This window comes from Haliaeetus leucocephalus, unplaced genomic scaffold (genome assembly GCF_000737465.1).
Source record: "Haliaeetus leucocephalus isolate CR32 unplaced genomic scaffold, Haliaeetus_leucocephalus-4.0 Scaffold339, whole genome shotgun sequence".
NCBI lineage: Eukaryota > Metazoa > Chordata > Aves > Accipitriformes > Accipitridae > Haliaeetus > Haliaeetus leucocephalus.
In genome coordinates this window covers 23,738,447-23,757,947 of record NW_010972775.1, presented here as the reverse complement: position 1 = coordinate 23,757,947, position 19,501 = coordinate 23,738,447, and the positions used below count along the sequence as shown (strand labels likewise).

General features: G+C 57.6%; 1 protein-coding gene across 1 annotated transcript in view; it reads left to right on the top strand.

Annotated features, from left to right (window-relative positions):
• The window catches only part of RASGRF1 (Ras protein-specific guanine nucleotide-releasing factor 1), a 42,791-nt gene that overhangs the window by 10,336 nt on the left and 12,954 nt on the right, over positions 1 to 19,501 (top strand). The window contains exons 2-15 of the mRNA XM_010572168.1: positions 2,504 to 2,610; positions 3,587 to 3,734; positions 7,177 to 7,269; positions 8,506 to 8,759; positions 10,588 to 10,667; positions 11,160 to 11,353; positions 11,872 to 11,981; positions 13,293 to 13,411; positions 13,945 to 14,105; positions 14,800 to 14,863; positions 15,891 to 16,027; positions 17,347 to 17,429; positions 18,190 to 18,438; positions 18,847 to 19,217. Coding sequence (XP_010570470.1) covers positions 2,504 to 2,610; positions 3,587 to 3,734; positions 7,177 to 7,269; positions 8,506 to 8,759; positions 10,588 to 10,667; positions 11,160 to 11,353; positions 11,872 to 11,981; positions 13,293 to 13,411; positions 13,945 to 14,105; positions 14,800 to 14,863; positions 15,891 to 16,027; positions 17,347 to 17,429; positions 18,190 to 18,438; positions 18,847 to 19,217 — 2,170 coding nt within the window. The remainder of the gene's footprint in view (positions 1 to 2,503; positions 2,611 to 3,586; positions 3,735 to 7,176; positions 7,270 to 8,505; positions 8,760 to 10,587; positions 10,668 to 11,159; positions 11,354 to 11,871; positions 11,982 to 13,292; positions 13,412 to 13,944; positions 14,106 to 14,799; positions 14,864 to 15,890; positions 16,028 to 17,346; positions 17,430 to 18,189; positions 18,439 to 18,846; positions 19,218 to 19,501) is intronic.

The window sequence follows — 19,501 nt, the reverse complement described above, 5'->3', positions numbered from 1 at the left end:
CCCCTTATTTTAAAATCTGATGAGTCCCAAAGCTGTGCGAGGTGCTGCTTTCCCAGAGGGCCCCGGTGAAGATCAGGGTGCTCTAACCTGGTGCGATGCCTGGTCCTGCCTGTGGGTGCAGGACTCTGCGCTCACCCACAGGAGCCCACAGGAGTGCTGCATCGTCCCCAAGGGACCTGCAGCGCATGGGAAGGGCAGCCCAGGACTCGCTGTCCCATCCCCTCCTGCTGGGCAGGGACCAGTTTGGGGGAGGCATGGAGGCATCTCCCCATGTTTCTGGTCCTGGGGGGACTCAGCCAAGCTCCGGCTGTTGGCATCAGTGGAGTGTGGGGCGGTGAATGCATGTGGCAGCGTTGGGGAGGTTTGTCCCTGTGGCACCGGGAGCACTGGGGCTGAGAAAGGGCTTTCCCACCCCTTGCATCCCTGCAGCCAGGACAGCAGGGCTGGGGAGCGAGTGCTTGGCAGTGCCCTGGCACGGCTGGTGATATTCCTGAGTCGGTGTTTAGGGGGGAGGATTTCCAGACTTGCCAATCTGACGAGCTCTTTTCACTGCTGTTTGCAAGGGAAGGGATGTCAGAGAGATGGGCATAAAGCAGAGAGGCGTAACTACCCGCACAGTTTAAGACACCAAAAATTTCTGGCAAATTTTCTATCAGAATTCTATCTTGTTGCCAATAAAAGCCTTTGGGGGTGGGAGGGAGAAGAAAGGGGGGTGAGAAGTGAAGGGCTGTCGAGCTGCTGCAGCTCCGACGTGTCCCACAGACAGAGGCGAGCCAGCAGCCTGGCTGCCCGGAGCTCTCACCAGCCTGGCTGCAGCGGGACAGGGAAGGGGTGGGAGAGAGATGATGGTGTGTTTTGCCATGAAAAAGGCTCCATAAAAAGAAAACTTGTCTGCAGGATCAGCAATAAAAAGATATTGCACCTAAAGGATCCTGGATAGAAGTAAAGGGGATGCATCTTCACAGGGTTGCAGCAACAACCAGTTGCTCCCAAAAAGGTGAAAGAGCTATTTCTTTCAGGGCTCTGGCATGGCCCCAGGGCACCACGGGGTCCCCAGGCTCTCCCTTCTCCTCTGCAGGACCCAGGCAGGCTGAGCGACCTCAGGGGGCGTTCCTCAGGCTGTCACCCAGTGAGACACGAGCCCTGGGTGGGCATGGTGCTGGGTGGGGGATCTGAGTGTCCATCCATCCATGCTACCTGCGCCGGCATCACGCGGGAACAGCGACCGGCTGTGCCTCGGCTCCCCTGTGCCCCGGTTTCACTGAAAGCCTCCTGCATGTATTGGGAGGTCCTTCTGCTTAACACCCCTGGGCCTGATTAGGAGTGGGAAGGGGACGAGAGTAAAGGTGCTCAGGGAGGGGGAGGACATGGGAGAGCTGGGAGGTGTAGGGGTGGGAGACGTAGCCCTGTTTTGGGGAGGTGTGGTGAGCGGTACTCCCCGTGTTCAGCACAGGGATGGTGATGGTGCTGGGCTGCCCGGCTGCACTGGGTGAGTGCCAGCCTTGCCCTGGTGCAGCATGCCCCTGCCCATGCCTGCCTGCAGCCCGGCATGGGGGCAGGTTCCCACACAAGCTCCTGCCTGCATTGTGGTGCCCGTCTCCGTTTTCATGGCATGCCAGGGTCTGTGCTTGCAGCCAGCTGCTGCCTGCTGTCCTGGGGAGCAGTGGGGTGCATGCCAGGGAGCAAGTGGCTGCTGCAGGTTGGGTTTGGGGTTCTTTTTTTGCCAAGATACCTGTTAATTCAGATCCCTCATTAAACCTAACAGAGGAGCAGATAATGTCAGGATGAGCTTTTTCTAGTGGGTTTCGTTTTAGCCCAGTTATTCCGGGCAGTATCCAGCATTGCAGCGTGGTACCTGTTTCCTAGGAGACTGCACAGGAGCAGCACAAACCCCAGCCGACGCGGGCTGCCACCGCGCACAATTAACACAAATACTGTAAATGTCAAGGGAGGCTAAATATAGTCCTGCGCCGAGTCCTCTTACACCGTTGCCCATCAGAGCCTCCCAGCTCAAGCGGTGCGAGCACATGGGACCAGGGCTCTGCCCAAGGTCAAGCCCCAGGCAGCAGCGGGGCTTTGTTTTGGTGCCCGAGGGTGCTCGCTCCCAGCACAGGCGGGGATGCAGGCGGCCCGGTGCCGGGTCCGGCTAGACATCCTTGCTCATCTGCCCCTTGCCCCGGGTAAGGGTTGTCCCCAAGGCGATCGCTGCAGGCTTAGCCTCCTGGTCCTTGGTGGGTTTAGGTTTATCTGAAACTGGTGTTTGCCCAGCAGGATTTCCCCTCGGAGCATTTCTCAGCCCCGTCCTCACCCACGGCATGGCTGCGCTGCCGTGCCAGCAAGGAGCAGCTTTTCTCCAAGCACTGAGGGCAGCACATCTCGGCCGTGCTCCTGGTGTTTCAAAATGTTTTTCTTTAAATTAAGTGACTTGTAGTGGATCATAAAGTGCTTTTCTAATCGCCCTGTGCGAGTGAGCGGTAACCTCACCCTCTGTTTGCTCCTGCAGCATTACTTTACCGTTAATTTCAACCACGAGAACCAGAAGACCCTGGAGCTGAGGACCGAGGATGCCAAGGACTGCGACGAGTGGGTGGCAGCCATAGCTCATGCCAGGTATTGCCCTCCGCCAGCACGGACCCAGGGACGGGGGTGTCAGAGGCAAGGCTGTGCCCGAGGACGGCTTTGGGCAGGGAGCCGTTAAGCCAGGCACTGCTGGCAGGCAGAGCAGAGTGCTTTTGGCCCCCAGCCCCATGTCAGGGACCCTTGTGCCGAGCAGGAGGCTGCATTCAGACATCCCCCCAGGCCCCATGCCTGCCCATCCCTGTCCCCATCCCTGTCCTGCGTGGGGCAGCCGCCCCGGCAGGCTGGCATTGCCCGTCCCAGCCTTGTGCCGGAGGGATGCCCGATTCACCATTGGCTTCAAAGACCGTTGGGAAGGATTTCATCTGGAATAGCAAAAATGTTCAGAAACGTTTTTCCAAGCTCGTCTTTCTGTGCTGTGGGAATGCTAGCACAGCCCACTTGCCCAGGGGAGAGCGGTCAGGAGCTGGCACGGCGCAGCCACATGTCCGGCGAAGGAGGGTGCTGGGCTGGTGGTGAGAAGTGGGGGGCAGATGAGTTTTGTATGCACGAAATTAGAGAAGTATCATCTGCTGCAGCACCTTAAAGAGAGCAGATGTTCGTAAGAGCTTGTGCCACAAGTGTCCTCCTTCTTGTTAAACTTTTGGGATGTGGTAGGTGACAGGCATTTGGCCATGGTTTTATATTTTTTTAGTCTTCTACCATTTCCTTAAAATTTGCATTGTCTTTTCTGTTTGCACCCTTGTGGGGAACCCGAATCCTCTCCAAATTGGTCAGTTCTGAGTAGCAGCATCCCAAACTGCAAGAGCCATCTCCCGGTTTGTTCACCCTGCGGGTACCCCAAGCCAGAGGGGCAAGGGCAGCACGTAGGCAGCCAGGCAGGAGAATGCCCCCCGCATGCAAACCGCAGTATGCAGACACCTAATTTTGTGTGCACATCCTGGGGGGTGCATGGCGGCAGGTCTGCGGGAGCAGAGATGCTCATGGCCGTGTCTGCCTCTGCCTGCAGCTACAGGAACCTGGCGACGGAGCACGAGGCACTGATGCAGAAGTACCTCCATCTCCTGCAGATTGTGGAGACGGAGAAGACTGTTGCCAAGCAACTCCGCCAGCAGATTGAGGACGGGGAGATCGAGATCGAGCGCTTGAAGGCCGAGGTGAAGAGCCTGGTGTCGCCCCACGGATGTGCTGCTGCTCCTTGGGGTGACCCACGGGCTGTGGGCGGGTGGGCGGCATCGCCGCGCTGGCAGGGACCGGGGGACGTCGCAACCGGTGTATTTACGCTCGTTTTAATGACATTAGGCTGGCCCCTTCTCTTGCAGAGAGGGGTGAGGGCATCGCCTTCGTTGGAGGTTTTTCTTGCAGGAGTTGTGCAGCAAGCGGCCGTGGCTGTGCCGCCCAGTGCGGTGCATGTGCAGGGCTCGGTGGGGTCCCCTGGCCCCGGGACGCTGCCACAGCAGGGAAGCGTTCACTCCAGCAACAAGCACTGGGGAACGGGCTGGTGAGCCGGTCCCTTGGGTTCAGGAATAGGTGTTGGGGGAGGGATGGAGACTCCTTATCTTATGATTTCGCCTTCCTTACTTTCATCCTAGATACCTTGATTAGAGCCCCTCGGCCTGCTGTGTGCCTGGTGGTGACATCTGCCAGGCGGTGCAAAGCTAGAGGAGTAACTGAAAAAAGGAAGAGGCGTCTGTGGCCTCAGGAGGGATCCTGTGCCAGGTGCAAGCTGCATAACCCGAGTACATCAGGGAATTAATGTGCATGGCGCTATAAAGGAAACGGACACTTCGCTAAGAAGGGAGAGTCTCTTCAATGGGAGTAGCCCATAAAACCTGTTGCCCATAACTTGTCCCAGAAGGTCTCGCAGCAGTTTGCTGTTCAGTAGTGTGCGACGTTCGGTCATAGGAAGGGTGACACAACACAGGTTATGGCAGACAAAGCAACAAAATGCAAAAATGACTCAGCAGACGATGCCGAGGGAAGCTTGCGTCTCTAAGGCATCCGGGGAAGAGGATGCTTGGAGGCGTGGGTCTGCCCCGTGCTGCCTGGCCTCTGCGTTGCACAGCTGTAGCCAGCCCTGGGTACTCTCTCTCTGCCTGGGTTTCAGCTGCTGGTGGGTGTTGGTGCCAGCGGTGTAGCGAGCGGTGGGGCCGGTGGGCATAGGGCACCCCAGAACCAGTGCTGCCGCCAGCCTCATCCTTGTGTCTGGCAGGGAGGGTCCGGCAGAGGCTTCATGGTGGAGGCTGCTGGGAGCAGATCCTGCTGGGCTGAGATGTCAACCCTGAGTTAGTCAAAATCTCAAAACTGCCAGGAAGGAGGCAACTGCAGAGACACTGGGGACAGGAGTGGTTTGGCACCTCCTTGTGGTGGTTTTTTCCTTAAATTTTGAACTTCTGAGTTAAAAAGTGCAGGTTAATAGCAATCCCTGACCATGAGTCGGGGTATGCTGAAGGCTGCTTTCAGTCTTGGGGAACTAGCGAGCTGCAAGCCTTTCCCAGGAGCAGTTTCGGCACTGCTGAATTTGTGCTCTCCAACAGAACAGGATCAGCACCAAAACCGCCCCGGCCACAGCTGCGGCACCTGCTCGGTGAGGAGGTTTCTCCTGGTCCAGTACTGGACAGGAGCTCCCTGGGTCCGGTCCAGCCTCCAAGTCGGGGTGAGCTCCGCTCCCCCAAGAGCGCGGCCAGTGTAAGGGGCAGGGGACACGAGCAGCAGTGGTGGGTCATGAGCATCCCAATGAGCTTTCAGTCAGGGAAGGTGGGAGATGTGTTGTGAAGCCTGAAATTAGCTCAGGGGTCGGGATCAGAGATGTCAGCCAGAGCTGCAGCCCATCCCATCCCCTGTGCCCAGGTACTTCTGATTTTACCCTGCATTGGGTTTTGTTTTTTTACTCTTCCACATGCTTTGAAGCAGAGATCAAATAATCAGCCTCTACTTTAATGTGCAAATTTCACTCACTCAATTTAAAAAAAAAGAAACCAAAATAAAAGCGTGGCACCGGCAAACCCGCTCCATGGGTCCTGGCCGAGATGCACCTGGAGCTGGCTTTGGTGGTCACAAACACTTTGATGCAGAGGGGATGCGGGGGATGTTTGGTGACTTGAGGCTCCATAGGAAGGCACAGGGAGAGGAAAAAATCTAATCCCATGGAATAAAATGGGGTGAAACCGCTAGAGCTGTGTAGGAGCTGAATCAGTGCCTGTGAGCCCGTGGCTGCTTTCTCTGGTGTGTTGCTGCTCCTGCTGAGCCGGTGAAGCTGGGGGCGGCTCAGCTGGGAGAGCAGGGATGCTGGGGGGACGGTGCCCTGGCAGTGCCGGTGCAGCCAGCCAAGTCACGGCTGGGTCACGCTGGCAGCATGCCATCAAGGCGGCAGCAAACTCCGCTTCTGCCAAACCACCCGTTCACCGAGTGGGGCCAGCTGGCTCGAGCTCATCCCCAGCCCCGCGCCCTGCCTCCAGGTGCCTGGCAGTGAGAGGGGCAGTTCCTGGGAAAACACCTTTATTTTGAATGTTGGGAAGTTCAGGTCTCTTTGGGAGACCTGGACACTGAGAGGCAGCTGTTGAGCTTTGTTCAGACATGGTGACTGGACTGACCCACCGCATTTTTAGTTTCTTATGGCATGAAAACATGTAGTTCGGAAGAGGCATTTCACTTAAAATCTTCAGGATTTTGTGGAAGCCACTTCCTTTTCCCAGGCTGTGACAGTGCAACAGAAGCAGCTTCTGCCTCTGTCTGCTTCCCCTGGCAGCCGTCTCTTCTTATCCTTTACTTTGCTTTCCCTCCTAACCACCCAGACACCAAAAAACCAACATGCGCTTGGCGGGTATTGCAGTTACTGCTGCCATCAGTTCCCAGTGTCACTGCGAAACAGAGTCTCCAAGTAAAAAAGATCTCAACTCCTTTCTCTTCAAAACTTTTTGGAAACTACTGTTTGAAAGTTATTTTCTTATTTTTGTTATTTTCTATAAAATCAAAATTCAAATCACATTTTTCCCAATTTTCATGTTCTGAATGGTACATTTTCTGTTTTCCTACCTTTTTCTGTAGTTTTATAAATGGTTGCGACCATGGGGGCAGGGACATGGCAATGAGCAGAGGAGTGAGAAAAAGTACAGGCGAGAAACAGTAAGAATGCAAATGCTTGAAGCTAACGAGATTCAATCCAATTTGTGTTGAAAAGCTGTGACTGGATGAGAGTTTGTCCCCGTCTGCAAGTTTTAGGGTGCAAATGACTTGAGATTTTCCTGCCATTTTCTCTCCAACTCATGTTTTAATGACTCCCCCGTGAAGGCTTTCTTAGGAAACAGGGATGCGGTTTGCATTGGGTACCTGGCAGGATTTCCAGGTCCCCGTCTCTGCGGCGTGTTCGGTGGGTGCTGAGGGTGCCGGGGAGTCCGTGGTGCCCTGACGGCTCTGCAGCATTTCTTTATCTGCTTCATCTACCGATCTCACATTAAGAAAGAATCAGCACAATAAGTCCCTGTATCTGTAGTTAAGCTGGAGGCACTCGCCATTCCCTGGCACTGCGCCACAGCAGGATTTCTCCTCGGCTCCTGGGATGTGCCGGGGCAGCCACTCACGCCCACCCTGTGCCCGCAGATCGCCTCCCTACTCAAGGACCATGAGCGCATCCAGGCCGGCCAGACCAGCGCGCCCAGCGATGATGACAGTGACATCAAGAAAATCAAGAAGGTGGGTGGTGGTGGGTGAGCGGCGCGGGGGCCGGAGCCGGCGCTCGGCGGGGTCCCGGTGCTCGTGGCGGCGTTGCAGACACACTCCATGTAGGGCTGGCGGAGTGGTGGGCCTGGGGGAGCTGTCTGAGGAGGTGCCTCTGCTAATGGGGATTTTTAGAAGGAAAATGTGTTTTACAAAACTGGAAACCCTTTGGTTGCTTGTGTTTACTCTGCGGGGCACTCCCTGTTTTCCCTGGGTGAGCAAGGCATCCCTAGCTGTGCTGGCTCACATGCAAACAGCACCTCTTACATCTCTCTCCTCCCATGGCTGTGGTCACGTCTTTTATTTTTGTGAGGAAAAAGCCACTGCCCCAGCAGCATCCCTGCAGGAAGCAATAGACCCCACAGACAAATTGCTCCGAATACAGCACTCTTGGGGAGAACAAGCCGCACTTGCCAGCAGATGTGTCGTGCACACTGCTCCCACAGGCAGTTCCCTGAGCCCAGCAAGCACAGAGTTGCGTTGGCCTCCCAGCAGAGCCACGGAGGGGACCGGCACTGCTGCCACTCAGGGAGCGGGTCCTGCCCTCGCCCAACCCCCAGGAAAGCCTCTGCTAGCCCTGGGCACCTGCTGCCCTGTGCAGGGGAGGTGGGGTTGAACCCCACGGACTTGGGGCAGCAGGCAGCGGCTGCATGCACAGACAGAGCTCTGGGCATGGACCGGGATGTTCTGCAGATGCACATTTACATGAGGAAGGGTCGGAAGCTTTTCTAGGTGTCTTAATCCATCTCTGCATGTTTGGGTGCCCAGACACGTGCTGGCTCCAGGGGGGCTTTGGTGCCCCAGTTCACCAGGTGACTGGGACAAAATGGGTAGGACGAAGCACCCAGCAGGCTGGGAGTCTCCGTACCTGCACAGTCCTGCTGGCAGGAAAGTGCCTGGCATTGTGTCCGTGCCCAGGGAGGTCAGGAGTGAACACGGGATCCTTGCTTCTCGTAGGAGTCTTCCACACATCTCTGTAAAAGGGAAAAGAGGACATTGTCTGCAATAAGCAAGTGCATTTAAATGAGTTATTGTTCGTTTCCCAGCCGGGAGGATTCAGAGCAGCACCAGTAACAGGCACCATCGTGCACACCTCAGCACAGAGCCAGGGAAAGCTCACTGCAGAGCCACTGTCCCTGCACTGTGCCGAGCGTGGGGTGCCTGCCCGGCTCGTCAGCCCGGACCCTAACACGGCCGCTGCTCCCTCGGCAGGTGCAGAGCTTCCTGCGGGGCTGGCTGTGCCGGAGGAAGTGGAAGACGATCATCCAGGACTACATCAGGTCCCCCCACGCTGACAGCATGCGCAAGAGGAACCAGGTCGTCTTCAGCATGCTGGAGGCAGAGGCTGAGTACGTCCAGCAGCTCCACATCCTCGTCAACAACTTTCTGCGGCCGCTGCGGATGGCAGCCAGCTCCAAGAAGCCTCCCATCACGCACGACGATGTCAGCAGCATATTCCTCAACAGGTGAGTGCTCCAACAGCTCTGCGGCACTCCGGCAGAGCCGGCGGCCTCCGGGCAGGTGTTGGTGTCTGCAGCCCGTTGCCCTCCCCCGGGAACGGGTGTTCGGGTGCTCGGTGTCGGTGGGTTCCCTAGGAGCCTGCAGCCTGGTCCCCAAAGCTATGGATGGAAGCTCACCATCCCCATGGGACAACGGCACAAGGAGCCCACTGAGTGCTTGGCACTGACACGAGGAGGTGCCGTGGGGGCTGATGCTCCAGGTAGTGGGTCGGGGCTGCCAGGAGCCTGTCTGTATGAGGTCCTGGCTCTGGCAGTGGGGGGGACAGTGTCCTTTGGCATTAATGGCAGCTCATAGGTAACAACGCATGAGCGAAGTGGGGAGGATGCAGGTCTCATGGGAGATGGTATGGAGGGGCAGGTGTAGCCTCTTCTGCAGCTGCGACATGGGGTCACAGCTGCTGCAAAGTGTGCCGAGAGTGGCCGTGCCTGGGTGCTGGCAGGGATGGGAGGTGGCACTCACTGGCTCCAGCCAGGCCACGGTGATGCCAAGTGTGTCAGTGGTGTGCAGTGCCAGGTTTAATGGCAGCTGCAATGGCTCTGTCCCCTGGACCGTACTGACACCAGCAGCAAGTCTTACCAGCCAGCCCTGCCAGCCCTGGAGGTGCTGACCACATGTCCCTTGTGGAGGGGACCGTCTCCAGGAGCAATGCTCGCGGCTCCTGGTGTTTGCTCCTGCACCTCTCCACGTCCCTTGCTGCCGCTGCTGCTGTGAGCTCCCCAGACTGCATGGGGAGCAGGGAGGGACCCAAACTGCAGAACCCAAATTCCAGTTTTCCCCCACATCTGGGCTTGTGTGAAGCCAGCACCTTGTCTTAGGCTGGTGCAGGCAAAGCAAGCACTCCCAAGCATCCCTCCTCTGCCTTGACTCATCTCCATGGCCTGAAGTAGGTTCCTTGCCGTGAGGTCTCTTGTAGAGAGAGGTCAGCTCAGAGCTCCAGCCAGGAGCACCCTGTCCTGCCGAGGCTGGGGAGAGCAGGGGTGCCCTGGGTGGGCAGCAGCATCAGGGCAGGGAGGCAGATGGGTGTCTTGAAGGGCTGCATGCCCACCTGGCATCGCCCGCCTGCGGGAGCGGGGCTGCCCTGGCTTGGAACAGCTCTGCCTGCCATTGTGCCCTCCTCGGCAAAAGCTTTTGCCCATTCCTGCTCTGCCTGGCCCGGCGGGCAGCAGGAGTGGTCAGGCAGGGCTGGAGAGTGTGGGGCATGTCTGGGTGGGGCAGAGGCAGAGCTGCCTGGCCAGGAGAATGCAAAGGTGATTTATCGACTGCTGGAAATCAAACAAACCCCATGCCTCACTGTCGGCAAGGGACAGGTACCTGCAGAAGACATCAGTCTCCAAAGGGGAGTGGAACCGATAGCCAAGAGGATTATTAATTAGCTCCCACCCTGCAGCTAATGGGGTCGGGGGTGTGCACAGCGTCGGATGGCGGGTGCTGAGGGCAGGGGAGCCCACAGTGCTTTCGCCCCCCTGTCAGCACTGCTCTGTGGGGCTGGGCTGGGAGGGGCGGCTGGCTCATTCTCCCGCAGGAAGGGGGGTCTGGGCTCCCCTGCGTTTTGGGCTTGACTTCTGAGGGGAGCTTCAGGCTGCTCGGTTTCTCCCTCTCCTCCTCTGTCCTCATCCACCACTCCCTGTGTGTGTCTGGGGACCCTCTCTGTACCCCACCTTGTGCAGCCACCTCCCCAGCCAGTCCGAGGGCTCTCCTGCTGGTGATTTCATCTAGTTACTCATTATTTGCCACTTGTTCATTTGTCTTTTCACCCCTTGGTTTATCTTTCAGCGAAACAATCATGTTTTTGCACCAAATCTTTTACCAAGGCCTGAAGGCAAGGATATCCAGCTGGCCGACACTCGTGCTGGGTGAGCGCATGTTGCCTCTTCACCGCGTTTCCTTCCCACTCACTGGTAGAGCCGAACCCGTGCTCCTCCTCCTCATGCAACTCAACAGGCATTTTGCTAACCGGCGGCAGGAGTGAAATGCATTGCACAGCACGTTGTTGCTCATTCACGTTGGTTGCGGAGGCGAGAACCGGAGCAAAAAACCCCAGAGAAACCCAGTTCCTGCGTTCCTGGTTCTGCTGGGTGGTGGAAAGGGTGGGCTGGACCGTCCATGGGAGAGCTGATGCTGAAGAGCATTGCTGTGTCTGATTAGACCCTCAGCTGGCTCTCCAGGGTGTTTTTAAAACCCAAACTGCGCAGAATTGGGGCTTGCACAAGCAGCAAGAGGGCCCAGAGGGTGCCCTGGGTGGGACCCTGGGGTGAGGAGGGTCAGGAGCTGGGGGGGCTGTGCTGGGACCCCAGGGCATGGGCTGGACCAGCAGACCCACCTTCTCACCGCCTCTCTGCTCGCAGCTGACTTGTTCGACATCCTGCTGCCCATGCTGAACATCTACCAGGAGTTTGTGAGGAACCACCAGTACAGCCTGCAGATCCTGGCACACTGCAAGCAGAACCGGGACTTTGACAAGCTGCTGAAGCACTACGAGGCCAAGCCCGACTGCGAGGAGAGGACTCTGGAGACCTTTCTGACCTACCCCATGTTCCAGGTGATTGCTGGTGCTGGGATCGGCCCTAGAGATGCCACCACAGCGCTGGCAGCGAGGGATGAGCTGGGTGGTTCAAACCCCAGCCCCACAGCAGGCATCGAGTGGTGGGGAGGTAAAGCCTGGACGAAGATGGCCTGGGGCTGCACCCTGCATGGTCTCACACTGCTCCTGGGACCTGCTCAGGCCATTGCTGGGCTCGTTGGTGCTGTGGGAGGACTCTGTGGGTGAAGCTGTTGGCTTCCCGATTACCCCACGCTTCTGGGATACGGATGGGGCACATGAGGGTCCAGGGCAAAACCCCACGCCGTTCCCTCCCTCTTCATTAAGTTTTAGCACAAGGAACTTTGAAGCTTTCTTAACCTCCCAGATTCGGGGGTCTGAGGCACAGTGTCCCCAGCCACGGTGGCTCTGGGAGCAGCGCAGTGTGGGCGCCCGCAGTCCTCTGTGCCCCCCTGCATCCCGCCCGGCCCCTGCACTGTGCCATGGCTGATGGCCCGCTCTGCTCTGTTCTGCTGCAGATCCCCAGGTACATCCTGACGCTGCACGAACTGCTGGCTCACACCCCCCACGAGCATGTGGAGAGGAACAGCCTGGATTACGCCAAGTCCAAGCTGGAAGAGCTGTCCAGGTCAGACCCACTGCTGCCCATCCCTGCCTGCCCCTGTCTGTCCTGGCAGCAGGGGCTACGGGACCGGGGGCAGCTCTTGCACCCGGCTGGTTCGGGGTGGTGGAGGGGCTCTTGGGCAGGCTGCTGGCACAGTGTGCTGCCCTTCTGGTGGGCAGGGGCTGGGGCAGGCAGACCCTGACCCACAGGGTTTGGAGGGGGTGCAGTGCCGGTGGGACCGGGTGTTTGTAACAGCACCCGCAGGGTGAAGCTGGTGGAGACGGTGACAGAGGGCTGTGCTGTCCCCCTGGGGTGGGATGCAGAGAAGCTCAGTCCTCAGTTTTCTCAGAGCCTATCGGCCATTCCTGACAAGGATGAAATCCCTCGTGAGCCGTTGGCACGGGGACATCTGCCTGCTTGTGCAGGGGGTGCTGTGGGTGGCATCATCATAGGGAACTTGCCCAGGTGCCTCCGGCTGCCCACGCACCCTGCCTGCTGCTCAGGCACAGGCAGCAAGCAAAGCCCTGCGCCAAAGGTGTCCTGCGCCGTTTTAGCTGGGACCTGCCCTCCCATTGCCCTTGTCTTCTGTGCTTCGAAGGCTGAGACGTTCCAGTGCCATCTCCTGCCCTCCTGTGCCAATCCGTCCCTGGGGCCAGCAGGACGGGAGCCTGGCTGCTTCTGGCTGTGGGCTGTGTTTTCCAGGGCTCCTTAATGATGAAATATGAGGTTTGGAGGGATGGGATGGCTTTGAAGGTCTGGCTCTGTCCTCCTCTGTCTGGTGTGGCTTTGCTGCTGGGTGCTGGTGGGGCTGCCCTGTGGGAAGGGGCCAAGTGCCTCCAAGAACCCTGCAACGAGCACCCAGGAATTGGCCGCGATTCTCCGTTTCTGATCCTCTCCCTCCGCAGGCTGCGGACCGAAGCATTCTGTGTGTCCCGTGCCAGCGTATTGTGACGGCGCCAAACTCACCAGTGCTCCTCGGTCCCGAGGCGATCCGCAAAGAGTTACCATCCCTTTGCCCACTCCTCAAGGAGCAGGGATGTTGGAGGGGGCTGGTGACGGGGGGGATCTGTCTGGCCTAAATCTGAATTTTGTGATTTCCAAGCAAGAAGTGCTCACGTTTCAATATTTAGAAATCTGGAGGTACGGTCCAGGCTGATGTGTAGGTTACGTCCTGAGCTCCCAGGTCTGTATAGATACAGATGACTGCTGTAATTCCCTTGATATTCCTTTGGGTTTGGTCTTATGTAGTGCAGCCCCTGTCATGTGTCCAAAGGGATCTGCTGGTAAAAGTGCAAATCTCATCCGAGCTCCAATTTTCTCTTCTCCCTCCTTCAGGATAATGCATGATGAAGTGAGTGAGACCGAAAATATTCGAAAAAATCTGGCGATAGAGAGGATGATTATCGAAGGGTGTGAAATTCTGCTGGACACCAGCCAGACTTTTGTAAGACAAGGTACTGTGTTTGTGTGGATGTCCCTCCCCTCCGCTGTTAATGCAAAGCCCTGCAGCCCCCGTCCACCCGTCCCTGCATCCCTCTGCGGTGTGGTCTGGTGAGCTGTGACATTTAAGTATATAACCCATTTCTGAGTTTTCTCTGCTCCAAAGCCCCTCACTTTCAGACAGTCTTGGCACTGCATTTTTTTGCATCACGGAGCAGAATGTGCATTTTAGCGGTTACTGATTTCCTACCACCAGAGAAGTAGCAGGATGCATCCTGACCTCCTGGGCATGTTCGGTCCCAGAGGAGCACCCATGCGATGTGGGTGCACGGGTGGGCTGGGGGCCATGGCTGCTGCTCGCCTGGTCTCTGGGCCCCCAATAACTCACACAGCCGGTGGGTCACGGGGCCAGTCCCAGCCCTGGTACTTGGGGACACACTCGCCATTGCCCCACTCCAGGCACACAGTGATGCCCCACTCCCGGGGACCGTGCCCTGCAAAACTGTCCCTGATGCTGATGCCAGGGACGGATCTCTCCCCTGCATAGGGTCCCTCATCCAAGTGCCGATGTCGGAGAAAGGGAAGATCACACGGGGGCGGCTGGGCTCCCTCTCACTGAAGAAGGAGGGCGAGCGGCAGTGCTTCCTCTTCTCCAAGCACTTGATCATCTGCACCAGGGGCTCCGGAGGCAAGCTGCATCTGACCAAGGTGCGGAGGGTGGGGGGGCTTGGCAGCCCCCAGCAAAGGGTCTGACAGCTGCCGGGCTTGGAGCAGGCGGGCGGGCGAATTTGTTTCACGTGGTCCAGATGCCTTGTCAGTGATGTGCAGAGCTCTGAGTCATGGGCAAAGATGAGAAATTGCAAGTTCTCGATAAAAGAAGTTATCCTGATTTGCAGCAGAAACCTTGACAATCTATTCAGTGAGAAACTTAAATTATAGCCTAGGTTTGTACATAATGCTTACAGTCTCCTCCGGTCCGCTCCCAAGACTCATGCTTTTGTTGGTGGAAGTTTTGCAGCTAATTGAGCAAGAATCTTACAGAAATTGCTCATTACTGGCATTAAATTATCAGTTTGAAAAATTACAGTCCATGGCAAAGAGTTGATAATTACAACAACAGACTTTTGGAAAATTTAATTTAAAGCTCATATTAAATAATTTATAAACAAATTAGTTGATTGGTTATACAAGGAAAACTGTGATATCCCAGCAGTCAGTAACTGCTTCTTTCCCAGTGAAAGCAGACGCTGCGCTGGCCGCTTGCTGTGTGTGCACCCACAGTGGCATCGCCCTGTCCCCATCCCCGGGGCAGTGGGCTGCGACGTGGGGCGGGGGGCCGGGGCAGCCCCCAGCCACCCGGCGGGGGGATCCTGCCACTGAGCCCCGACTCCCACCCCTGCAGAACGGCGTGATCTCCCTCATTGACTGCACGCTGGTAGAGGAGCAGGAGAGCACCGACGAGGACGGTAGGTGCCCCCGCGGCCCCGTGCTGGTCAGACTCCTCTTGGGGCATGCCCAGGGCCCCGCTCAGCCACCACCTGTGGGCATGGGGTGGGGGGCTTGGCTTCTGTGTGTCCCAGAGGGTGCAGTCGCAGCTACTCCAGGACCCTCTTTGCTGAGGTTGCCAGCACCACCAGCACAGCAGACCATCTCCCACTGTGCACCGCAGGCGGTTTTGGGTTTTGCAGCGTGGTCACCCCATTGCCAGGGGGGACAAAGCCCTGACCCAGCAGGGCCAGGGAGGTGCCAGGACTGTGGGTCCCACTGGAGGCTGCACTTAACTCCAGAGCCTTGGCACAAGGTTGCTGCCAGCCCCGGCAATGTTTTTCCCGGTTGGAGGCAGCTGCCGTGTTCCGTGGCTGGGGACCGATGGCAGCATGGTCAGTGCTGCCAGTGTCCCTGTCTGCACGTGGTGTCCTCCTGGGCATTGCTGCCATCCGTCCATGTGGCGTAAAACCAACTGCAGCAGAGTTGGAGCAAATTCAGATGCTGAATAGATTCAAGGAAGTCATGATCTACTGGCTGGATTTAATTAATTAAGTAAATTATTTACTGTGAACCAAACAGATGCACATTTATGCAAATCTGACCTTCCTGAGGCAGTCAGGGAGTATCACAGCTCAGTGCTAGCAAGTGGAAAAAGGCAAAGATGCTGGATGTCCTCAGCCATGCCAGCTTAACTGCAGACTTGTGAAAAAGCCCAGGCTCCTTTCTCTTGTCCTTGTGACGAGTTTTCTAACACGTGCTGGGGAGCCAGGTTCTCCCCTGGCATGCAGCGCCGGGGCCCCAGCAGCGAGGCCATGCTGCGCTCGTGGCGTGCAGACTTTACTTTGCAAACATGGAGCCTTTGCCCAGCAAACCTGTCGTGTCCCTGCTGCAAACAACCCACAAAATGCAACAAACTCCTTAAAACCTTAATAAAAGCTATGCTGGGGGAGAGAGGGTGGGGAAGTCTTTTCACAATCACTGTATGTGGTTTTTCCTTTTCCAAAGCAAAAGCATCAGGGCAAGACATCGACCATCTTGACTTCAAAATTGTGGTGGAGCCAAAAGATTCCTCATCTTTTACGGTTATCCTCGTGGCCTCGTCCAGGCAGGAGAAGGCTGCATGGACCAGCGATATCAGCCAGGTAGGACGGACCCGGCAAGGAGGAGGTGTTGGGGCGCAGAGTGCCCAGGGATGAGCAGCCACCACGGGATTTCTGCTCGGCTGCCCCCATGTAGGCTGCTGCAGTGGCTTTGGGCACCCAGAATTAACACTTGGCCTTTGCTGTGTGGCTGCAGTTCTGCTGCCTGCCCTTGGGCTGTGGCTGCAGCGGTAGTGCCCGGCTGGGTTTGCACCCTGGGTACTTTCCCAGCACCGCTGAGGTGCTCGCAACCTGCTGTGGGCTGAGGTCTCACTTCATTGGGCTGCTGTGAACAGCACGGGTGGGCAACCAAGCCTTGGGCACCCAGGGAGAGCAGTTCCATGCAGCGGGTGACTTGGAGCTGGGGTGCACCAAGAGCGTGGCCATCACCGAAAGCTTTCTGGTGTCTGGTAGCTCCAAGAGGAGGAGGTGGAGGAGGAAGGGGACTCAGCCGCAGCAGGTGGGAGCAGGGTCTGTCCCATTGGTGCTCTGCCTGCACATGTAGATCTGTGGTTTGGATTTCTCCTCTGACTCAGACATCTGGTACAATTTACATGTGCTCATCGTTTGCTTTATGCAAATGACTTTGAAGATATTTTTTCCCAGGTGGGAGGAAGAGAAAAAGTTATCCGTTAAATAGGGATTGCCTCCTGGCCACCTCTGTTGTACCACGTTCTTGCCTGAGTCGCCTTGCTGAGCTTCAGTCCTCAATGAGAGCCATGGGCAGGAGCTGGGGTCTGGCCCCACGCAGGGAGGTGGCTCCCAGCCGCAGTCAGCCAGCAGCTCCTGGTCCCACTCTGCGCAGGGGCTGGGGCCGGTCCTACCCGCACGGGGGTCTCCAGCCCACGGTCCTGCCCAGCAAAGCCCTGGGTGGTCAGCCAGCAGTGAAGGGACTGGTGCCATTCTGCTGCTCGCTGGGTCTCCCTCTGAGAGCATCCAGCAGCGCAGGCTGGGAGGGGAGTTTAATTATGGCGGTACAGGATGAGAGGAGGTTTCTGGCAATTCTCGCAATGCCTTTGTGTCTGCCAGCACATCCTGAGCCTGGGCCGGGTCCATAGTGGGAGAGCTGAGGAGCAGGTCTGGGTGATGCTTCCCCCAGAACAGGGATGCAGGAGCATTATCATGGAGCTCCTGTTTTCAGGTGGAAGCTCTTGCCCTTCCCAGCCCTGGTGTCCTGTCAGGAGTGGCAGATGCAGCTAACAAGGATGTGTCTTGTCTGGATAAGACCAAGCTTGGGCTCTCTTATGGTCCAAGCCGGGCAGGCAGCGGGGCTGCCCTCGCCGCCGCTGCCCTCTCCCACCTCCCATCCATGTCTCTTCCAGTGCGTGGACAACATCCGCTGCAACGGCCTCATGATGAACGCCTTCGAGGAGAACTCCAAGGTCACCGTTCCCCAGATGATCAAGTGAGTGCTGCCACGGCTGTGTGCTGCGGAGAGCCCCGGGCTCTGCCCGGCCCCATGGCACAGCTCCCGTGGCAGCCGAACGCTGCCGAAAGCCCTGGGAGCCTGGTGGCTTTCCCATGTGCTCAGGCTCTCGGGTGTGATGTTCCCAGCACGGTGATTAGGAGTGCTAATTATCTGGGAGAGGAGATTTGTGTGGGGAGGTGGGAAGGTGGAAGGGGAGAGCTCAGAGGAAAAAATAATAATAGTAAAGGGAGAGGGGTGTGAAACCCCCAGAGGAGAGGGGCACAGGGGGCTGTCATCCCTGTGGGTGCTGGGGTGCAAGGGCTGCCCCAGCCTGAGGAGGGACACATGTGGCACGAGGGGGACTGGGCACAGCCGGTAGGATGGGGCAGTGTGGGGGGTGTCCTCACCACATCGACCACCCACGCTGCCGTGGGCCTGCTGTCACGCATGGGAAAGGGTCTTGGTTCGTGGGTGTCCCCCAGGGACAGTCCTTCCACGTTTTTTGCACAAACCTCAGCTTGTTGAGCACTGTGCAACGTTTCCACCCGTTGTGGGGTGCGGATTTCCTAGCTTTCCCCTGGGAGTATTCCTGCCTGTGTTTTAAGTAGGGACACCCCATACAAACGAGGCTCCTTCGCTGCCGAGAACCTGTACTGCTTTCTGTGGTCCCCACACATCTCGGGGGGGAAGCTGCTCGCACGAAGCAGCTCTTGGTTTCATTCCAGGCTGGAACCACAGATATCTTGTTTCTCTGCAGGTCTGATGCCAGCTTGTATTGTGATGATGTTGACATTAGGTTCAGTAAAACGATGAATTCCTGCAAGGTCCTGCAGATCCGCTATGCAAGCGTGGAACGGCTCCTGGAGAGGCTGACGGACCTGCGGTTCCTGAGCATTGACTTTCTGAACACGTTCCTGCATTCGTACCGCGTCTTCACCACTGCCCTCGTCGTCCTCGACAAGCTCATCACGATCTACAAGAAGCCGATCAGTGCCATCCCTGCACGGTGAGGCTGCACGCGGCATCGCTGCAAGGGCCTGTGCCGGTGACCTGTCCTGCCCCTGAAGGACCGGCAGAGTCATGGAGTGGCTGCGGCATCACTCCTCTGTCCCAAGTCAGTCCTTTTCTCCCCAGACCTGCCTGGTCCTGGTGCCACCCCAGGGCTGTTTCACCTGGTCCCCATGAGTTGTGATACCTGCAAATCGGGGAAGCAGATAAACCCAAGCTCTGTGGGTGTCCCTGCTCCTGCGAGGGCCAAGCGGTGGGAGCAGGGCAGCAGGGGCTCGTGCCGGCTGTGCTGTGCCCAGGGGGATGCCCCGGACACCCAGCGCTGCTGGAGCTGCCAATGGGGGATCTCCATGACCTCTCGGGCAGAGTAGGTGTGAGTTCGGCCTTTCCCTGTCTCTCCACCAAGGTCCCTGGAGCTCCTGTTTGCAAACAGCCAGAACAACAAGCTGCTGTACGGCGAGCCCCCCAAGTCCCCCAGAGCCAACCGCAAGTTCTCCTCGCCTCCCCCTCTCTCCATCACCAAGTCCTCGTCCCCCAGCCGGCGGAGGAAGCTCTCCCTCAACATCCCCATCATCACAGGAGGGAAGGCGCTGGACCTGGCTGCTCTCAGCTGCTCCTCCAACGGCTATGCAAGCATGTACTCCTCCATGGCTCCCTTCAGTAAGACCACCCTGGACATAAACAAACTGTACGTGTCCAGTAACTATCCCAATAAAATCCCTGATGAAGGAGAAGCAGCCTCAGAAAAGCAAGAGGAGTCACTGCCAAGCAAGCAAAGTAAGTTGCTGTGGGTTTGCAGGCGGGTGGGTGTCCAGCCCAGGCAGCCGGCAGGGAAGGGGCCGGTTTTGGTGGGTGCTCTGCAAGGGGTACAGGGACATGTGCGGGGGATTGGGCACACCGTGCTTGGGGCCTTTGTGGCAGCCCAGGCCTGAGCTGGGGCAGGCAGCCTGGCTGTGTGCTGGCGAGGGGGTGGATGCAGGGAGCCTCCAGCCCCACAAGCAGGCACGCAGCAGCCCCCCGTGCGCTGGGGAGACCAGTGGCAGTGGTGGTGGTGCTCCTGG